Source organism: Notothenia rossii (genome assembly GCF_949606895.1).
Source record: "Notothenia rossii genome assembly, chromosome: 11".
NCBI lineage: Eukaryota > Metazoa > Chordata > Actinopteri > Perciformes > Nototheniidae > Notothenia > Notothenia rossii.
The window spans coordinates 18,392,433-18,407,994 of record NC_136910.1 but is presented as its reverse complement, the minus strand read 5'-3'; the positions used below and the strand labels follow the sequence as shown (position 1 = coordinate 18,407,994).

The window sequence follows — 15,562 nt, the reverse complement described above, 5'->3', positions numbered from 1 at the left end:
TCTGTCCGTCCTGGGAGAGGGATCCCTCCTCTGTTGCTCTCCCTGAGGTTTCTCCCATTTTTCCCTTTAAACTGTGGGGTTTTCTCTGGAAGTTTTTCCTTGTACGATGTGAGGGTCTAAGGACAGAGGGTGTCGTATTGTCATACTGATATTCTGTACAAACTGTGAAGTCCACTGAGACAAATGTAACATTTGTGATATTGGGCTATATAAATAAACATTGATTGATTGATTGAACTAAAAGAGTTCTCATGAACTATTGTGGGGAAAGAACTTGGTGTGAACGCCCCTATAGAGACTAGTTGTAGGGCTGAATGGTAAACCCCTGTTGCCGGCAACAATAGCTGAAAGATCTTCTTTCTATATTCTCTGTACTCTGCCTTGTACCCCCACTCCATAGAGCTCCATTGTTGTCAAATATCTATTAAAAAGACATGAATTACCCATTGGCATCAACACACACAATCCCAAATACACCTTTCTGCTGCTGTAAATAGTCACTGGCAAATACACCGTTTACTCCAGTTTAAGTATCATTTACTCAAAACTGATGCCTAGCTTACTGCCTAATCATGTTATAATAATGAAACTATTTGAGACCAGGTTATAAAGAACTGTTACAAATAGTACCAAATGGGGATCTGAGTGAGTGCAACAAGCAGGGTAGAGAAATCAATAGAATGGAGACGGACTCAACAATGTTGGATTTGTTGGCAATTAGAACACTACAGAATAGCACCCTTATGCTTCAACAAGCACTGCTTAACTGTATTTTCTAGGTATATAACATGTTTTTTTCAATATGTTGCTACACAAGTAGTAATGTATGTGTGCATGTGAACATGTATATGCTATCCTTTTAGCTTGTAAATCTGCAAGAGTGTTTGTGTGAGAAACTCAGCAGTATGTGAACTCTCAGTCAGTCATACACACCACGGATTGCGGATAAATGAGCTGGACATGAGTCACATCTCCCCTCACCCTGCCGACAACCTGTTTCTGTCAGTCTAGAACTGTGTGTGTGTGTGTGTGTGTGTGTGTGTGTGTGTGTGTGTGTGTGTGTGTGTGTGTGTGTGTGTGTGTGTGTGTGTGTGTGTTTGTGTGTGCCCGCGTGTAAGAGAAAGTCAGTTTATAAGATAGAAAAAAACTAAATAAGAGATGGTATATATTTGCGTAAGTTTGTAGAAAAAAAAGTTTGTAAAACAAACAGTTGAATGTGCATGTTTTCAAGATTCCCAATATGTATGCTTTTGTGACCGTGTGAGTGTTTTCATTTGATCCATCTTCATGACACTGGCAGGATTAGGACCCTCCATCTGTCTCTTGTGTTTGACAGCGTGACCCCCTGTGAACCCCCGTTCACTTACTAGACTGTGTGAGCCCCTTATCTCGGCTACCGTTCTGAGGATGAGGGGGGGTTGAATATAGGAAGGAGGGATGGGAAAATTAAAGTTGGTATAGGGCAAATGAACATTAAGCAAAGAGGCCTATTTCATTTGTAGAACCATAAAAAGCAAATGTAATTTCCGAAATGTATTCAAATCATTCTTAGGTCTTTTTAGCTTCATATAAGGATAATTCACTCCACATTTGTGTACTCATCAGTGCCACAGATAGTATCTGCTGCCCAGCTGACTGACAGATAGAAGCCAATAAACAAGACTACTGGTTTCTTTTACTTTGGCTGGTGCAGCCAAGAACAGAATTAGGGAAGCTTCTGTGGAGCCAAAGTATATAAAAGTACCACTGAGCATCTTTACTAGAGTATCAAAAGATAAATGATATTCCATTTTTAAAGTTAAGCCACAATGTGAATTGTTTGTTCAATTCAAGTACATGAAGTAAATACTAACGCATCAAACTACTCATTCTCAGGAGCATATATTTTTATAGTTTATGTAGGCATGGTGTCTCACACCCCTTAGAATATTAATGATGTAGATGGGCTACAAATACTGGCTATTTAATACTTATTACATCATAACTTCTGAGCTCATTTTAAGTTTGGCAAGCAGTAAAACCTTACACCGCAAAGTGAATGCGTATTTGAATCATATTATAAAAATGCAAAACTGAAATGATATTGTATTATATACAGTATGTTTTTTCATGAGGTCTACTGTAAACATGGAACACTGATGACTAACTGTAAGTGGTTAATCATGCCCAACTTGTTTCAAAAAACATTTATAAATGCACAATAAACTGTAAAAACAGCTTCAGGCATCGAGTGATGTGGGTGAAATGGATGGTTTGTTTTTTCATTCTTTAGTTTGCCAACAGAACAACCTGGAGTCATTAGCGATGTTGGTGAAGTGATGGAATGCTGGTTTGACAAATGGACTGGATTTTGAGGATGTTTAGCCAAAAGAGAAGCATGCTGCCAGTACCTCTGACTGTGAGAGCTTGTCAAAATAAAAAGAAGAATAGTATTTATGTCCTGAGCATCAAAGTCAGCCATTGTGTTGGACAAGCCAGCTAATGAAACTGGTGTATATTATTTACTTAATGGCTGATATAAAAACCAATAGCACCAAATATAGTGAGCATTCTCAAAACCAGTGTATTGCCAGGCCACAACATTACAGCTCTCAGCATTTTTATTAATGGTTGTGTTGCAAAGACTTGGCTGAAATATCAATATCAAATCTCCGAATGTCTGACTAATCCATCATAAAAACGTTTTTTGTTCCAATATTATGCCAAAAGTAGGGCTATTTTCTGAAAAATATGTGCTGTGTGTGTGTGTGTGTGTGTGTGTGTGTGTGTGTGTGTGTGTGTGTGTGTGTGTGTGTGTGTGTGTGTGTGTGTGTGTGTGTGTGTGTGTGTGTGTGTGTTGAAGGGGGGGAACTCACAGGTGCTAATAATCATATATGATCACATATGATTGGATTCAGGTGTTGGCAACAGTTTCTGCTATTGTGAGGGAAATATCATAGTTCTCTAAGGCTTTGGCCTGTAATCATCTCCTTTTGTGAAGTTGTTTACCAATTTTCCACAGTCCGATTTTCTGAGTCTATCCTACAAGGTTAAAGCCAGTTTATACCGCAATATCTGTCTAAAATTCTGGGCTTTGGATCATTCTTGAAAGTGAATACTAGACAATAGCATGGAGGTCTCAGCAAGGCTATGTGGTTCAAACACATGGACTCTAGTTACTTGAATGAAAACTAGCAGAACTAGCTAGAAAACATGACATTTTCCCCTTTTAGCAATTTACTAACAAGCTGCTACATATCCATACATCTAGCAAATGAGGCAGATCATAAGCATTCTATATGTGTATATACCAAACTGATGAATGTCTGTGTGCTAAATGTCTGCTGATTGGCGCTAAGAAAAAAGTGTTGTGTGAGTGAATAAAGTGATGAGGGTGAACCAAAATGTACTAGCAGAAAGACACTAAAACGCTGCGTAGATCTGAGAGAAACTACAGGGAAGAGTAAATATTCTCTAGGAGTTCATCACTAAGAGCAACACTTATCCCATTAAAGCAGTCTTGTGATACATTTTTAATATAAAAAAAACTTGGATTATAGCAACATAAAGTATGTAGGCCTACTATGCAAATATATACTGTACGGGGGAAAGTTGTTCTCCTTTGGCAAAAAAGTGTGAAACATTCTAAGTCCCGTTTCTAAATAAAAAATATCAAATGCACATTTGAAGTACCCTGTTGTTCAATCTGACATCAACCGTGATTGATTGATTGATTGATTTGTAAAAAATGTGATTAATAATCAAAAATATTGATGAGGTAAATATAGGAATATCCTTTTTGCTAATACATCCTTTAACCTGAAGTGCAAAGAATGAATAAGTAGTCCAAAGAGATAATAACAAAAGTCAGTTTGAACTTTCTTAATGGCATATGTTAAATATTCTGTATGTGAACTAAGACAAGATATGGTGTTTTTAAAAAACATATAAATTGTTATTTTCTTGCACTATACTAGATACTAAGTACAATTTCTCACTTCTCAGGGAAGTGACAAATGTCTTGTCTTATATATGATAGGTCTCCAGCTTCCATGTTGACTCATGTTACAACAATGTAAACAGCTAATCTTAACCTCACAGACACAGGTCACACCAACACCACAAAAACCAATTTCCCTGCTGCCACAATATTACCGCATACTGTATAATATCGGCAGGGCCAGGCAGGATCTCACTGTGGAAGCCAGGCTACTGATTTCATTGGCAACAACACCAGACTTTAGTTCCAGCCACATACTCACTCAGCTGTGGGCCAAAGTATGAGCCAATACTTCATTCATGGAAAATCAATTGAAGACTGCTCTCTAGTGGTTTAGCGGTGGAACAGCTGAAATGAGCCCAAACCTTCACTCACTGAGGAGACAGTTCATTTCCTTAAGGAAGAACTGTCTAACAGTGATTGGATTAGTGGCTTCCATAATTTCCATATCAATGTATTCAATTCAGGAGCAAGTTCATAACCCTAAATCCTGATTGTTTGTCTTTTTCTTCCATAAATACTAGTCATCAATCGTCCCTGAAAGGTAGGTGTTGTGTGCAACAGCTTAGCAGCAGGATGCAGCGTAACTGGCATGAAGAACAATCAGATACTGTACATTCACTGGCTGCCAATAATGTGCAACTGATGTGCATTTGTACTTTTGCCAGAGACAAATAAATCAATCTGGCTCCAAACCGTTACCTCTCATCCATCATGTTTGATAGTGCATACCAAATTCCATTCAAATGTAAGGTTATTGTAGAAGGTAAGAACCTGGCCACAGGGCTGCGTGCTGCTATTGTGGCGACGCTGCATTCAGCTGTGATCTTTTAGTATTTGCACGCACACACGCAAAAAGCTGCACTACAGGAAACCAGAATCATATACTACAAGCTGCTGATGATCACCTTGGCTATTTAGCAGTGCAAAACACAAGATAAATCAAGCTAAATGTTGGTGGGGTCGCAATGTTTTTGTGGGTGTCAGGAGGGACTGATCGGACTGATCGGATATGCCTGTGTGGGTGTGTTTATGTGTGTGTGTTTGTGTGTGGAGGGGACAGTAGCACTATTGCGTGTTCATGGATTACCTTCCTTCCTGTCTACCTCATCTTGTTTCCAAGCAGCGCAGGGCTGGACTTCCTGCTTTGGGAGCTATGGCTCTTTGAAGAGGCCTACTGAGCACGCTCCCTGGAGGGTTGTCAGGATCAGCCTTGGCCAACAAACACCTCAGAGGGGAGCAAACTCACAGCCAAACATTTCCTCAATCACTGAACAGACTCTTTGGGGTTTACACTCCCGACGCACAGGGGCACCAACTCCCTAATGCTCAATGCGGAGAGTTTGAGCTGTGCGTAGGAATGGAGCTGTTCACACGCAAGCAAGACGAAGGCAAGAACACGTGTGCACATACCCAATAGGTCTGCAAGCATTGACTTCTTTGATAATGGTGTAATCTGTTGGGGGAAAAAAACGATATGTTAAACCAAGCTCATATAAACAGAACCAACAGGGATAAATATTTGTTATTTTACTTGTGCGAAATACAAATGCTCTTTTTGTTTAAATACAGTTCAGCATAAGGCACTAGTCCAAACTGTTGCTTGTTGGTGTGTTCATGGTTCTTTATTCCCTATCCATCCACCGAGAGTTGTTTCCTGAAATGAGAAGGGCCGTATTAGCATGAATGATATTACAATTGAAATAAAACTCAATACTTGCATTGTTATTTTATTATGTGATTACTTAAGTAAAGGCTAGTTACCAATAAGACAAAAACAGACAGAATATATACACAGCACAAGATATATAAAAGTTATGTTGCAAACAATGCAGTTTCGTAGCTCATTCCTTACATAATGTTTAGAGAATCATTTAAAACTAATTTCCGCAAAAAAAACAAAAAAAGGTACAGCAGAATTTGCAATAAGTACGTAGCTCTAATTAATAGTGTTAAATATATTGCTAGACCATCATTAGCTACATCGCCTCTGCTCTACCACTGACATTAGCCAGCTGATTAAACTCACCAGTCATGGAATATTTAAGTACATTTGACTTAATGGGAAATTCTAGCTAGATGACGGGCTAACACCAAAGCAAAGAAACACATTTTTACCGTGAGACAAACAATTCCTTACAGAACAAAAGACATGGGTCAAAGCTTGTCTTGTTTATTAAGAACAGTAGTAACTTACCCTGCTGAGTTCCATTCATCCATGGCTCCAATAGATTATTTTTTGTAGGTCTACTCTCAATACCGTGGTGCTCCAATGCCTTGAACGAACGGTTTGACAGTTTGCAGGTAACTCACTTTTATTTGAAGTGCTACCTTACTATGAACGATTTTCAAGAAGTTTTTTCTGGCATGTCTCAAACATTTTCTTCTTAAAAAGGTATACGTAGCAGCTCTAGAACTCAGCCGATAGAGCCTTCTTTTATTTCTGTCTAATGTCAGTGGCAACCGATTGCATGTATAATTACCATCCATCCATCTTCTCCCGCTTATCCGTGGTCGGGTAGCGGGGGTAGCAGTTCCAGCAGAGAGCCCCAAACTTTCTTTTCCCTGGCCACATCAACCAGCTCTGACTGGGGGATCCCAAAGCGCTCCCAGGCCAGCGAAGAGATATAATCCCTCCACTTGGTCCTAGGTCTACCCCTTGGTCTCTTCCCAGCTGGACGTGCGAGAACCCTGAGATACTTTAACTCCTTCACTTGGGGTAAGGACTCATTCCCTACTTGGAGTGGACAGTCCATCGGTTTCCTGCTGAGAACCATGGCCTCAGATTTGGAGGTGCTGATCCTCATCCCAGCCGCTTCACACTCGGTTGCGAACCGATCCAGTGAGTGCTGAAGGTCGCAGACCGATGAAGCCATTAGAACCACATCATCTGCAAAAAGCAGTGGTGCAATCCTTAGTCCACCAAACTGCAGACCCCCTCCCCCACGACTACGCCTCGAAATCCTATCCATGTATATTACAAACAGGATTGGTGACAAAGCGCAGCCCTGGCGGAGGCCAACCCTCACCGGAAATGGGTCCGACTTACTGCAGAGGACCCGGACACAGCTCTCGCTTTGGGAGTACAGAGATTGGATGGCCCCGAGTAGAGACCCCCTCACCCCATACTCCCGCAGCACCTCCCACAGTGACTCCCTGGGAACCCGGTCATACGCCTTCTTCAAGTCTACAAAACACATGTAGACTGGATAAGCGTACTCCCAGGCCCCCTCCAGGATCCTTGCGAGAGTAAAAAGCTGATCCGTCGTTCCACGACCAGGACGGAATCCGCATTGTTCCTCCTCAATCTGAGGTTCGACAATCGGCCTGATCCTCCTTTCGAGTACCTTAGAGTAAACTTTCCCGGGGAGGCTGAGTAGTGTGATGCCTCTGTAATTGCCACACACCCTCTGATCCCCCTTTTTGAAAAGGGGAACCACCACCCCGGTCTTCCACTCCTTCGGTACTGTTTCCGACTTCCACGCAACGTTGATGAGACGTGTCAACCATGACAGTCCCTCAACACCCAGAGCCTTCAGCTTTTCTGGGCGGATCTCATCCACCCCTGGGGCTTTGCCACTGTGGAGTTGTTTGACGACCTCAGTGACCTCCCCCCGGGAGATTAGTGTTGATCCCCCGTCATACTCCAGCTCTGCCTCTAACATAGAGGGCGGAGTTGTCGGGTTCAAGAGTTCCTCAAAGTGTTCCTTCCAACGCCCTAACACTCCATCAGTTGAGGTCAACAACGTCCCATCCTTACTGTACACAGCTTGGATGGTTCCCTGCTTCCCCCTCCTGAGTTGTCGGACAGTTTTCCAGAACAACTTTGGTGCCGCCCGAAAGTCCTTTTCCATGTCTTCTCCGAACTTCTCCCACACCCGCTGCTTTGCCTCGGCCACGGCTGACGCTACTGCCCTTCGGGCCTGTCGGTACCTTGCAACTGCCCCGGGAGTCCCCCGGGATAACAAATCCCTGAAGGCCTCCTTCAGTCGGACGGCTTCCCTGACCACCGGTGTCCACCAGGAGGTTCGAGGGTTACCGCCCCTTGAAGCACCTAAGACCTTGAGACCACAGCTCCCCGCCGCGGCTTCGGAAATAGAGGCTTTGAACACCGACCACTCTGGTTCAATGTCCCCAACCTCCACAGGAATGCCCGAAAAGCTCAGCCGGAGGTGTGAGTTGAAGGCCTCCTGAACTTGGGCCTCCTCCAGACGTTCCCAGTTCACCCGAACTACACGTTTGAGCTTACCAGGTCTATCCAGAGGCTTCCCCCGCCACTCGACCCAACTCACCACCAGATGGTGATCAGTTGACAATTATTGTTATAATTACATTTTATTTAATTGTATTTACCCTGTAGCATTAACATAAGGCATATGAACAAACTTGTTGTATACATGTAAGCAAAAACCCACACACATGCAAACATAAACACACACAAAGGAATCACATACAACACACACCAACATGTGTGTAAAAGAATCCAGGGACATGAAAACAAAAAAGGGAAGAATGTCACCATTATGGGTGTGCAGATAGCCTCACAAACATCATTTCCAAGCACATCCCTCGCCTTAAAGAGCAACTTGCAGGTTTTTTTTCCTCCTATATTTAAGCTTTACCTTGCCTGAAAATTAAAATAAAAAAAGTTAATGCAGGATTTTATATGTTTTACGAGACACGAGAAAGGAATTCAGAGGGAAAAGGAGCCTTTTTGAGCTCTGCCACTAAAAGCTGCTTTTTTTTAAGGTTATACGTCAAACGCGTCATATTACGTCACATGGGGGAGTCCTTCTCTCTGACCAATTTGCGGTAGTAGTTGGTAGTTGGTTTGAGCGGTTTGGTTTTATTGAGCTGGTATTTTTCGGGAGTTTTACATTGTATTTCACCATTTCTAATCATGGTGAAGTATTGTGTTTGTGCAGGTTGCACACATTCCAACCTGTCAGGACATTGAGTCCACAGTTTCCCTAACAGGAAAAGGACGGGAGCTAGCTTTCGGTCCGGGGTGCGTTTTGTGCAGGTGAAGAGACGGGACTTCAATGCCGGGTCTGTGACGAAAAACGCGGTCGTTTGTGGCGCTCATTTTCGACAGGAGGATTATGAGGCAGGTGATCTGATGGAGTTCAGGATGGGATATCGAAGCCAGGACCATGTGAGGCTGATGGCTAGTGCGGTTCCGTCAATACACCTAGCTTCTTTATCAGCTCCGGTAGCAGCAGCTGCCGCTGGTGGCGGCGGCGGGAGTGATGGTCGAGGATCTGTCAGAGATTCAGCTCCACGAAAACGTGAACTGTGCACCGTAAGTATTGTTTTCTAACGTTTGCTAACTTCCAAATTAGTCAGTATAATGATTTCAATAATGACAAGCAACGTGTGGTTAGTATTAATTGTTGTAAGGTAATGTAGCTAGCTTGTTAAACCCACTAGCTAAGTCATAATGGATAATGTTAGCTAGAATTGGCATCCTATTTTGTAAGACCTACCATTGGGCATAATTGGTCACTTCAGTTTGTTAATGTTATATCCCCGAAGTGTGGTTACATAACTAGCGTGGGGACTTTATTTGCATAGCTAATAGCGCAGTTGCTATTTATTTTCATGTGTAATGTTGGTGTGTTTCAAGACTTTGGGAGACAACGGTACTGCATGTCACAAAGGGACAGATTCACCTACAGCCAGTGATGCTGGGCTTATAGACCCAGAGCAAGAGGTCGCCTCTCCACTGGTTCCTCAACCAACATCTGTGCTTCACTGCGGCTTACAGTGTAACCTCAAACCTTTCCATCGTTCATCAGGTAGTGTAAATGTAACACAGAAGTAGCGCCCCCTTTTGACACCAAAACGCGGTAAAGACTCGGCATACCTTTGTAAATGTTAAAAACATATTAGAAAAACATCTCAGTATGATGCAAGCTGTTACAACTCCAACACTTGCTATGACCTCCAGAATTAACATATTACATTAAAACATCTCAGCCCGAATGTCAACAAAACCTGAACATAAGCTTTGTAAAGGTAGATTTTATGGCAGGGCTGTTGTATTGGATTGCATTACATTGTACAAGTGTATCTAATAAAGTGGCCACTGGATGTATGATGTTTCACAATTATATAAGGCCAACCTCTTTTTATCCCAGCTGTCCAGGTACAGCCCAGGATGGTCAGTGTGGGGTGTCAGACAGAATCTCCACTGCCCAGTCCTGCACACAGTGATGATGAGTCATCCTCTGTTTCCATGGACCACCCTGGGGATATGCCATGGAGCCCAGAGGAGGAAATTATGAGCGAGTCGTCTGACGAGGAACCATCAAAAGAGCCACTGCAGCAAACTCATTTTGATCTCAAGTAAGGCTTCTTTTCATTTGAGATTATGTGTATTACCAAATTGTGTCAGTCAGAAATAACAAGTGTTTTTTTCTTTTTTCAGTGCTGCTGACAAGTTCATTGTGTGCCAAAGCCAGCTGATGTCCTTGTTTACCATTTGCCCTGCCTGTTGTGGGGAAACCCAGGGTAATGTGGAGCAGCAAGATATGTATGTCAAGATAAAACAAGTAAGAGGATATGTGTGAATTCCACTGATGTAAAAATATATCTCGCACAGCATTCCCGGACATGACTCAGGAAACCTTTGATTGCAACCTCACCATATATTTTAATTATCTAGAGGCGTTTTATCTCCTTAAAGAAGACAAAGACAAAAAGGCCTGAAGTCAGACTTCTTCCCACAACACCCGTATACACATACAAAATACCTTGAGTTTCTGAAATATGAGACATAGTTGAGTAGTTAATTATAGGCATGATCAGTGCAGAGGAAATAATATGTGCGGTTTATTTAGTTGAGACAAGCCAAAGCATGTTATGGATTGCCCCTGGCGTTATCCACTGTGTAATGACAATGTGTGAGTCCTACATTTGTGGGGTTTCAGTCTGAGTAATGTGAGGGTTAATGCACTGTCTGCTCTGTCAAAGCCGCAGCAGACGAGGGTATGATAAGACAGAGTATCCATGATGTGGGATTATTTACCAGTGACAGCCTTCATTATGAGAATTACCATGTGTGTATATGAAAGTGAAATCCTATAGGGGTTCAGTGCCCGGTCAAGGCATCGGCACTGGAGGGCATGATATCATGTGCGGTAAAATATGCACTGCCAGAACAGACACAAGAAAACTAAATGTCTAAATTTAGCTTGCTGACGCTTTTACGATGATGGATACTGTACCGAGTAAGTCAGCCCTCAATCAAAATAGGGAAAGAAAGGAAGAAGAGGATGGAGAAAATATTTTTTTTAAAAGGAAGGGGAGGAAAGAAATTCCAGATGTCAACAGTAAAGTCTGTCCAGCTCCGGTTTGTGGCCACTGGAGCTTTGTGTACCTGCCCCTGCTAAAGCCATTACCTCCGGCTGCAGCGCCGGGGAAGCTGCACAACAAAGCCAGAGAATTCTCGGAAGCCCTTCAATCAAGCTCTCCAACATCGTCCCGACACTACTCCCTCTCCTAAGAACACACTGTTAATTTGACAGGGTGGAAATGAGGAGGATGACGAAGGTGTGTGCCCTGATCCTGCGGTACTGTGTAATGTTTGAGCGTGTCCCTACAGAACCTCCACGGATAAGAAGAGGGTGTGTATTCTATCGTACATTGTGAGTGGAAAGAACATTAAACTGTACAGTAATACAAAAAAGAGGAAGTATTTCCTTTCCCTGCAACTTTAACCTCTTCTTATTACATAGACAACTATTTAACTTTGTACTTCACTTTAACCCTTTGACAGATCCAGCTACAGGTTATTTGCCAATTGAGATTTTAAATTTGTTTTAATTATTATATTGTATGGAAAAAAGACAGACACATATTCTGTGATTGTAAGGCATTGTACTGTCCAGGTCAGTCAACTTCATCTACACCAACTCAGAAACCTATTTCTTTAAATGCCTATCTTTGTGAAGGGCAAAGTGTCATGGCAAAACAGGAAAGCGCATCTATGTTCCAACAATTGCCTAAAATATCAACAATATTGTTATGGTGTAGCAATACATTATAGGTTAAGCTACCCAGCAGTAGTTAAGTTAGTTCACTAGTTCAACCTTCTCCAGCTCCAACATTTTGATGTTGCTCTTGATAAGGAGCAACATCTTTTTGATAAGGGAGATGTGTGCTAAATATTACATTTGATGAAACGTATCACACAAGAACATCCACAACTTCAATAAATCACTTATAGTTAAAATACAATCTTAGAATCCTTCATTTCGGTTCAATAACTTACTATAATGATGTATGATCATCACAGTATGATAGACTGTTGACACCAATATTGAAAAGCTGTACTCATCAATAATACTCCCAGTATAAGGAATAACTATGTTAATTTCAAAATGATCATTCTGCATAACAGATACTAATTTGGTGATAACAATTGATGTATGTAGATCACATGTTTACATTACATTTTTAAATGCAGGAGTTTTAATATAGTATTTTTACATTGGTAGTTGCTTATTTTACTCAAAACTTCTTACATCACTAATGTGTGATTACAGTTACCTATTCCTGTTTGTTGAAAAATAATTGTTATTTTTTATGTCCTGGTTTGTGGGAGGGTTTACAATTGTGGTTTCCAAAATCATCATCCTGTCCAGCAAAGCCTTGCTCAGTTTGCTCATCACCTATGTAGACTGACTATTTTCTTTACATTTCCAAGATTTTCCATGTTTTCCTCCCATGGCCGCACTTGAACCACAATCAAGCCTACCGCTACCACCATAACCATCAGCAGTCCTTCTCCTCTGTACAACATCCCTCCTGGTCCCCATCAATATCACTTTGAATTGAGCTGAAGCAGACTTCGCTCGCTGAGTCTTGTATAATGTGATGGTGGAGCTTGGGTGGCTCTCGTATCTAAAGCAAACGTTGGCTCCCTCAGGGCTCTCTGAGATGTTTTGCAACCACGAAATGAAAGACAACCGCCAAACAAGTCTGGGGAAATATGACGCTGCGCACACTGCCTTTGGAAGCACTGACTGCCAAACACATTAGCGGTAATCATCTTAACTGTTTTTGTTTTTTTTACTCAACCTTGAGCTAGGCAATCAAAATGTTCCTTAATGACATGAAGATTTCTTCAATCATTGTTACCACAGAATATGTTATGAATTGCGAAATACATTTAAAACACTTCATTCTATATTTTAAAGATGCATATCAAAAATAAAAAAGAGCTAGCATCATAATGTATGTGTACGATAAAAAAACAAGCTACATTTCAAACTGATGAATGAATGTGACAATAAGATGTTAGCTGTTTTGGCCTTTGGAAAAGTGCATTTTAAAAGTGAAGGACTATATAACAAAAGTGACATTAAACATTATGATATATGCTGTTATTTAGGGGGAGAAAGCGCTCAGGCCGCCATGGGAATCTTTTTAGGTACCGAACATGCAGTAACGTAGACAGAGAAATGCAACAGCTAGTCTAGTCACTGTTCATAGTAGACTTAAAGACTGATCATTTTTCTGGTTAAAAGGCCAGAAATGATAATGGAGTATTTGCTAAGAAACACTTTTCCATTCACTTAACGCATTTCAGATTTTGTTGCAAATTTGCATCGATGCATACTTTTAGTTGTATTGCCAAACTGCTTTCTAATGAATTAGTATGACATATTTGGTCAAATGGAAATATCAAATGGCTAATTCTAGTCAAAATCGAAGTCATTTGTTTCTATATAAATCCAAACCTGCTTAAGGCAAATCAAAAGGGTCTTTTAACAAGCTCTGATACAACACTGCCCTCTACCTTATGGTGAAGGAGCTTCAGTTTTGTGACAGCATGGTTCAGATGTGACCCTAATTCAAACATTATGGTATGAACAAAGGTAAGGCAAAGCCTTGGGCACATTTGTGTGACTGCTGAGAGACAACATGTTTTGCATTTCCTTAATAAATACTATCAGAAGCATACATTTCCACACCAATGCTCTTAAATATTACAGAGTAGTTTAATCCAGCAGATACTATTTAAAGTGAGATACAAGTTTTAACTCTTACTGCAACTGAAAGGTTTCGTATTCACTGCCACAGTAGGCAGCTGTTTTCAGCAAACAAGCCTTAAATATGCATTCTCAGAGGCACACAGCAGGAAACACTCGAGATAGAGACTATTTGGCAGGTAAAAAGTCAAATATTCCCCTCAGGAGTTGTTAGAGACCAAAAACAAAGCTAAAATATTTAAATAAACAGTTTGCAAAGAGATTGCTATCATTTAAAGCCGATTATACAGTATGTTTGGGATTTCGCAGTGACTGAAATGCAATTGTTGATACAAATATCAGTCAAAGTCCACTATTCCAAAACAAATTCGATACCACGGTACAAAACCAAATAAATCCCATGTACCTACACTGTTTTACATCCATATAATTTCATCTCTAATACGTAATCTGTATTGCTATTAAAACATCTCTTTTAGAAATTGTATTTATTCAAGTTTTTTGCCAAAATCTACATTTGACTTAAAACATGTGGACTGTCTAGTTTTCTGAATTTTGCTGCCACAGTTGACCAAATTTTTTTAATGTTTTTTAAATTATTCTATGTCTACGTGTCAAAACACTTAACTCTTTAACCTATAGTTATTTTTCATGTTCAAGGAAAAAAAAATAGCTGTTTGTCACAGTATTGTTGCTAAACCTTTTTGACACACAACTACTACACAAAGCTATAGGTTACTTACGTAATCCCAGTTCTCAGAGTAACATGAAGTGAGATGTCTCACTATGGGATGCGCCTCATCGCGGAGCAAACAGAAGCATCAATCTCATTACGCCAATCCTGATTGGCTGGTGATCTTGACGTCAGCGTCAGGGAATCTACCCCCTATAAGTAGCTTGCGCTACGCCGCATGCATCATTCAAAATAAGCACCTCTTCTCGCTTCACCATAGCAAGGAGGGCCGTCTGGTGAGACATCTAACTTCATGTTACTCTGAGAACTGGGGTTACGTAAGTAACCTATAGTTCTCATTCGTAACACTCCGTTCAATGTCTCACTATGGGATATTGTAACTCCCGTATTGCCAGACGAGCTTATCTCGAAAATCACCAAACCCAACCAGAATTTAACAGTTAGAGCTCTAACTCAGCAGGGGGCCCAGCACTGCATGGGCCACACTGGGAGCAGAGACGTCTAATCTGTAAAAGCGGACAAAAGTGAGCGGCAAGGACCAGCTCGCCGCTGCACAAATGTCTTGGATGGAAACACCCCTGAACAAAGCCCAGGATGTAGCCAGACCACGAGTCGAATGAGCACGCAAACCCGAAGGTGCCTGCAGACCCTGACTCGTGTAAGCCAAAGCAATTGCCTCCACAATCCAGTGAGAGAGCCGCTGCTTAGTAACAGGCTTGCCCTTCTGAGGGTTAGCCCAGGACACAAAGAGTTGGTCATTATGACGAAACTCTTTTGATCTGTCCATATAAGTGCGTAAAGCACGGACTGGACATAGCAAATTCGGCTGCTGTTCCCCGGAGGAACACAGCGGCGGAGGAAATGCCTCAACGTCAATGGGGGTACATGAAC

The 15,562-nt window shown here is 41.5% G+C and overlaps 1 protein-coding gene across 1 annotated transcript; it reads left to right on the top strand.

The window, feature by feature from the left end:
- Nucleotides 1-8,675: 8,675 nt before the first annotated feature.
- Nucleotides 8,676-10,603, top strand: LOC307025016 (uncharacterized protein). The gene is made up of 4 exons (XM_079659599.1): nucleotides 8,676-9,281; nucleotides 9,606-9,777; nucleotides 10,120-10,327; nucleotides 10,410-10,603. The coding sequence occupies exons 1-4, from the start codon at nucleotides 9,099-9,101 to the stop codon at nucleotides 10,549-10,551; spliced, it is 705 nt and encodes a 234-aa protein (XP_079515725.1). The 5' UTR covers nucleotides 8,676-9,098; the 3' UTR covers nucleotides 10,552-10,603.
- The last annotated feature ends 4,959 nt before the right edge of the window (nucleotides 10,604-15,562 follow it).

Excerpts from the sequence above, each read along its gene's own strand:
- LOC307025016 (XM_079659599.1), top strand. The coding sequence starts at position 9,099 with ATGGAGTTCAGGATGGGATATCGAAGCCAGGACCATGTGAGGCTGATG. Across the intron at positions 9,282-9,605 it reads GAAAACGTGAACTGTGCACC|ACTTTGGGAGACAACGGTAC; the intron begins GTAAGTATTGTT and ends GTGTGTTTCAAG. Across the intron at positions 10,328-10,409 it reads CAAACTCATTTTGATCTCAA|TGCTGCTGACAAGTTCATTG; the intron begins GTAAGGCTTCTT and ends TTCTTTTTTCAG.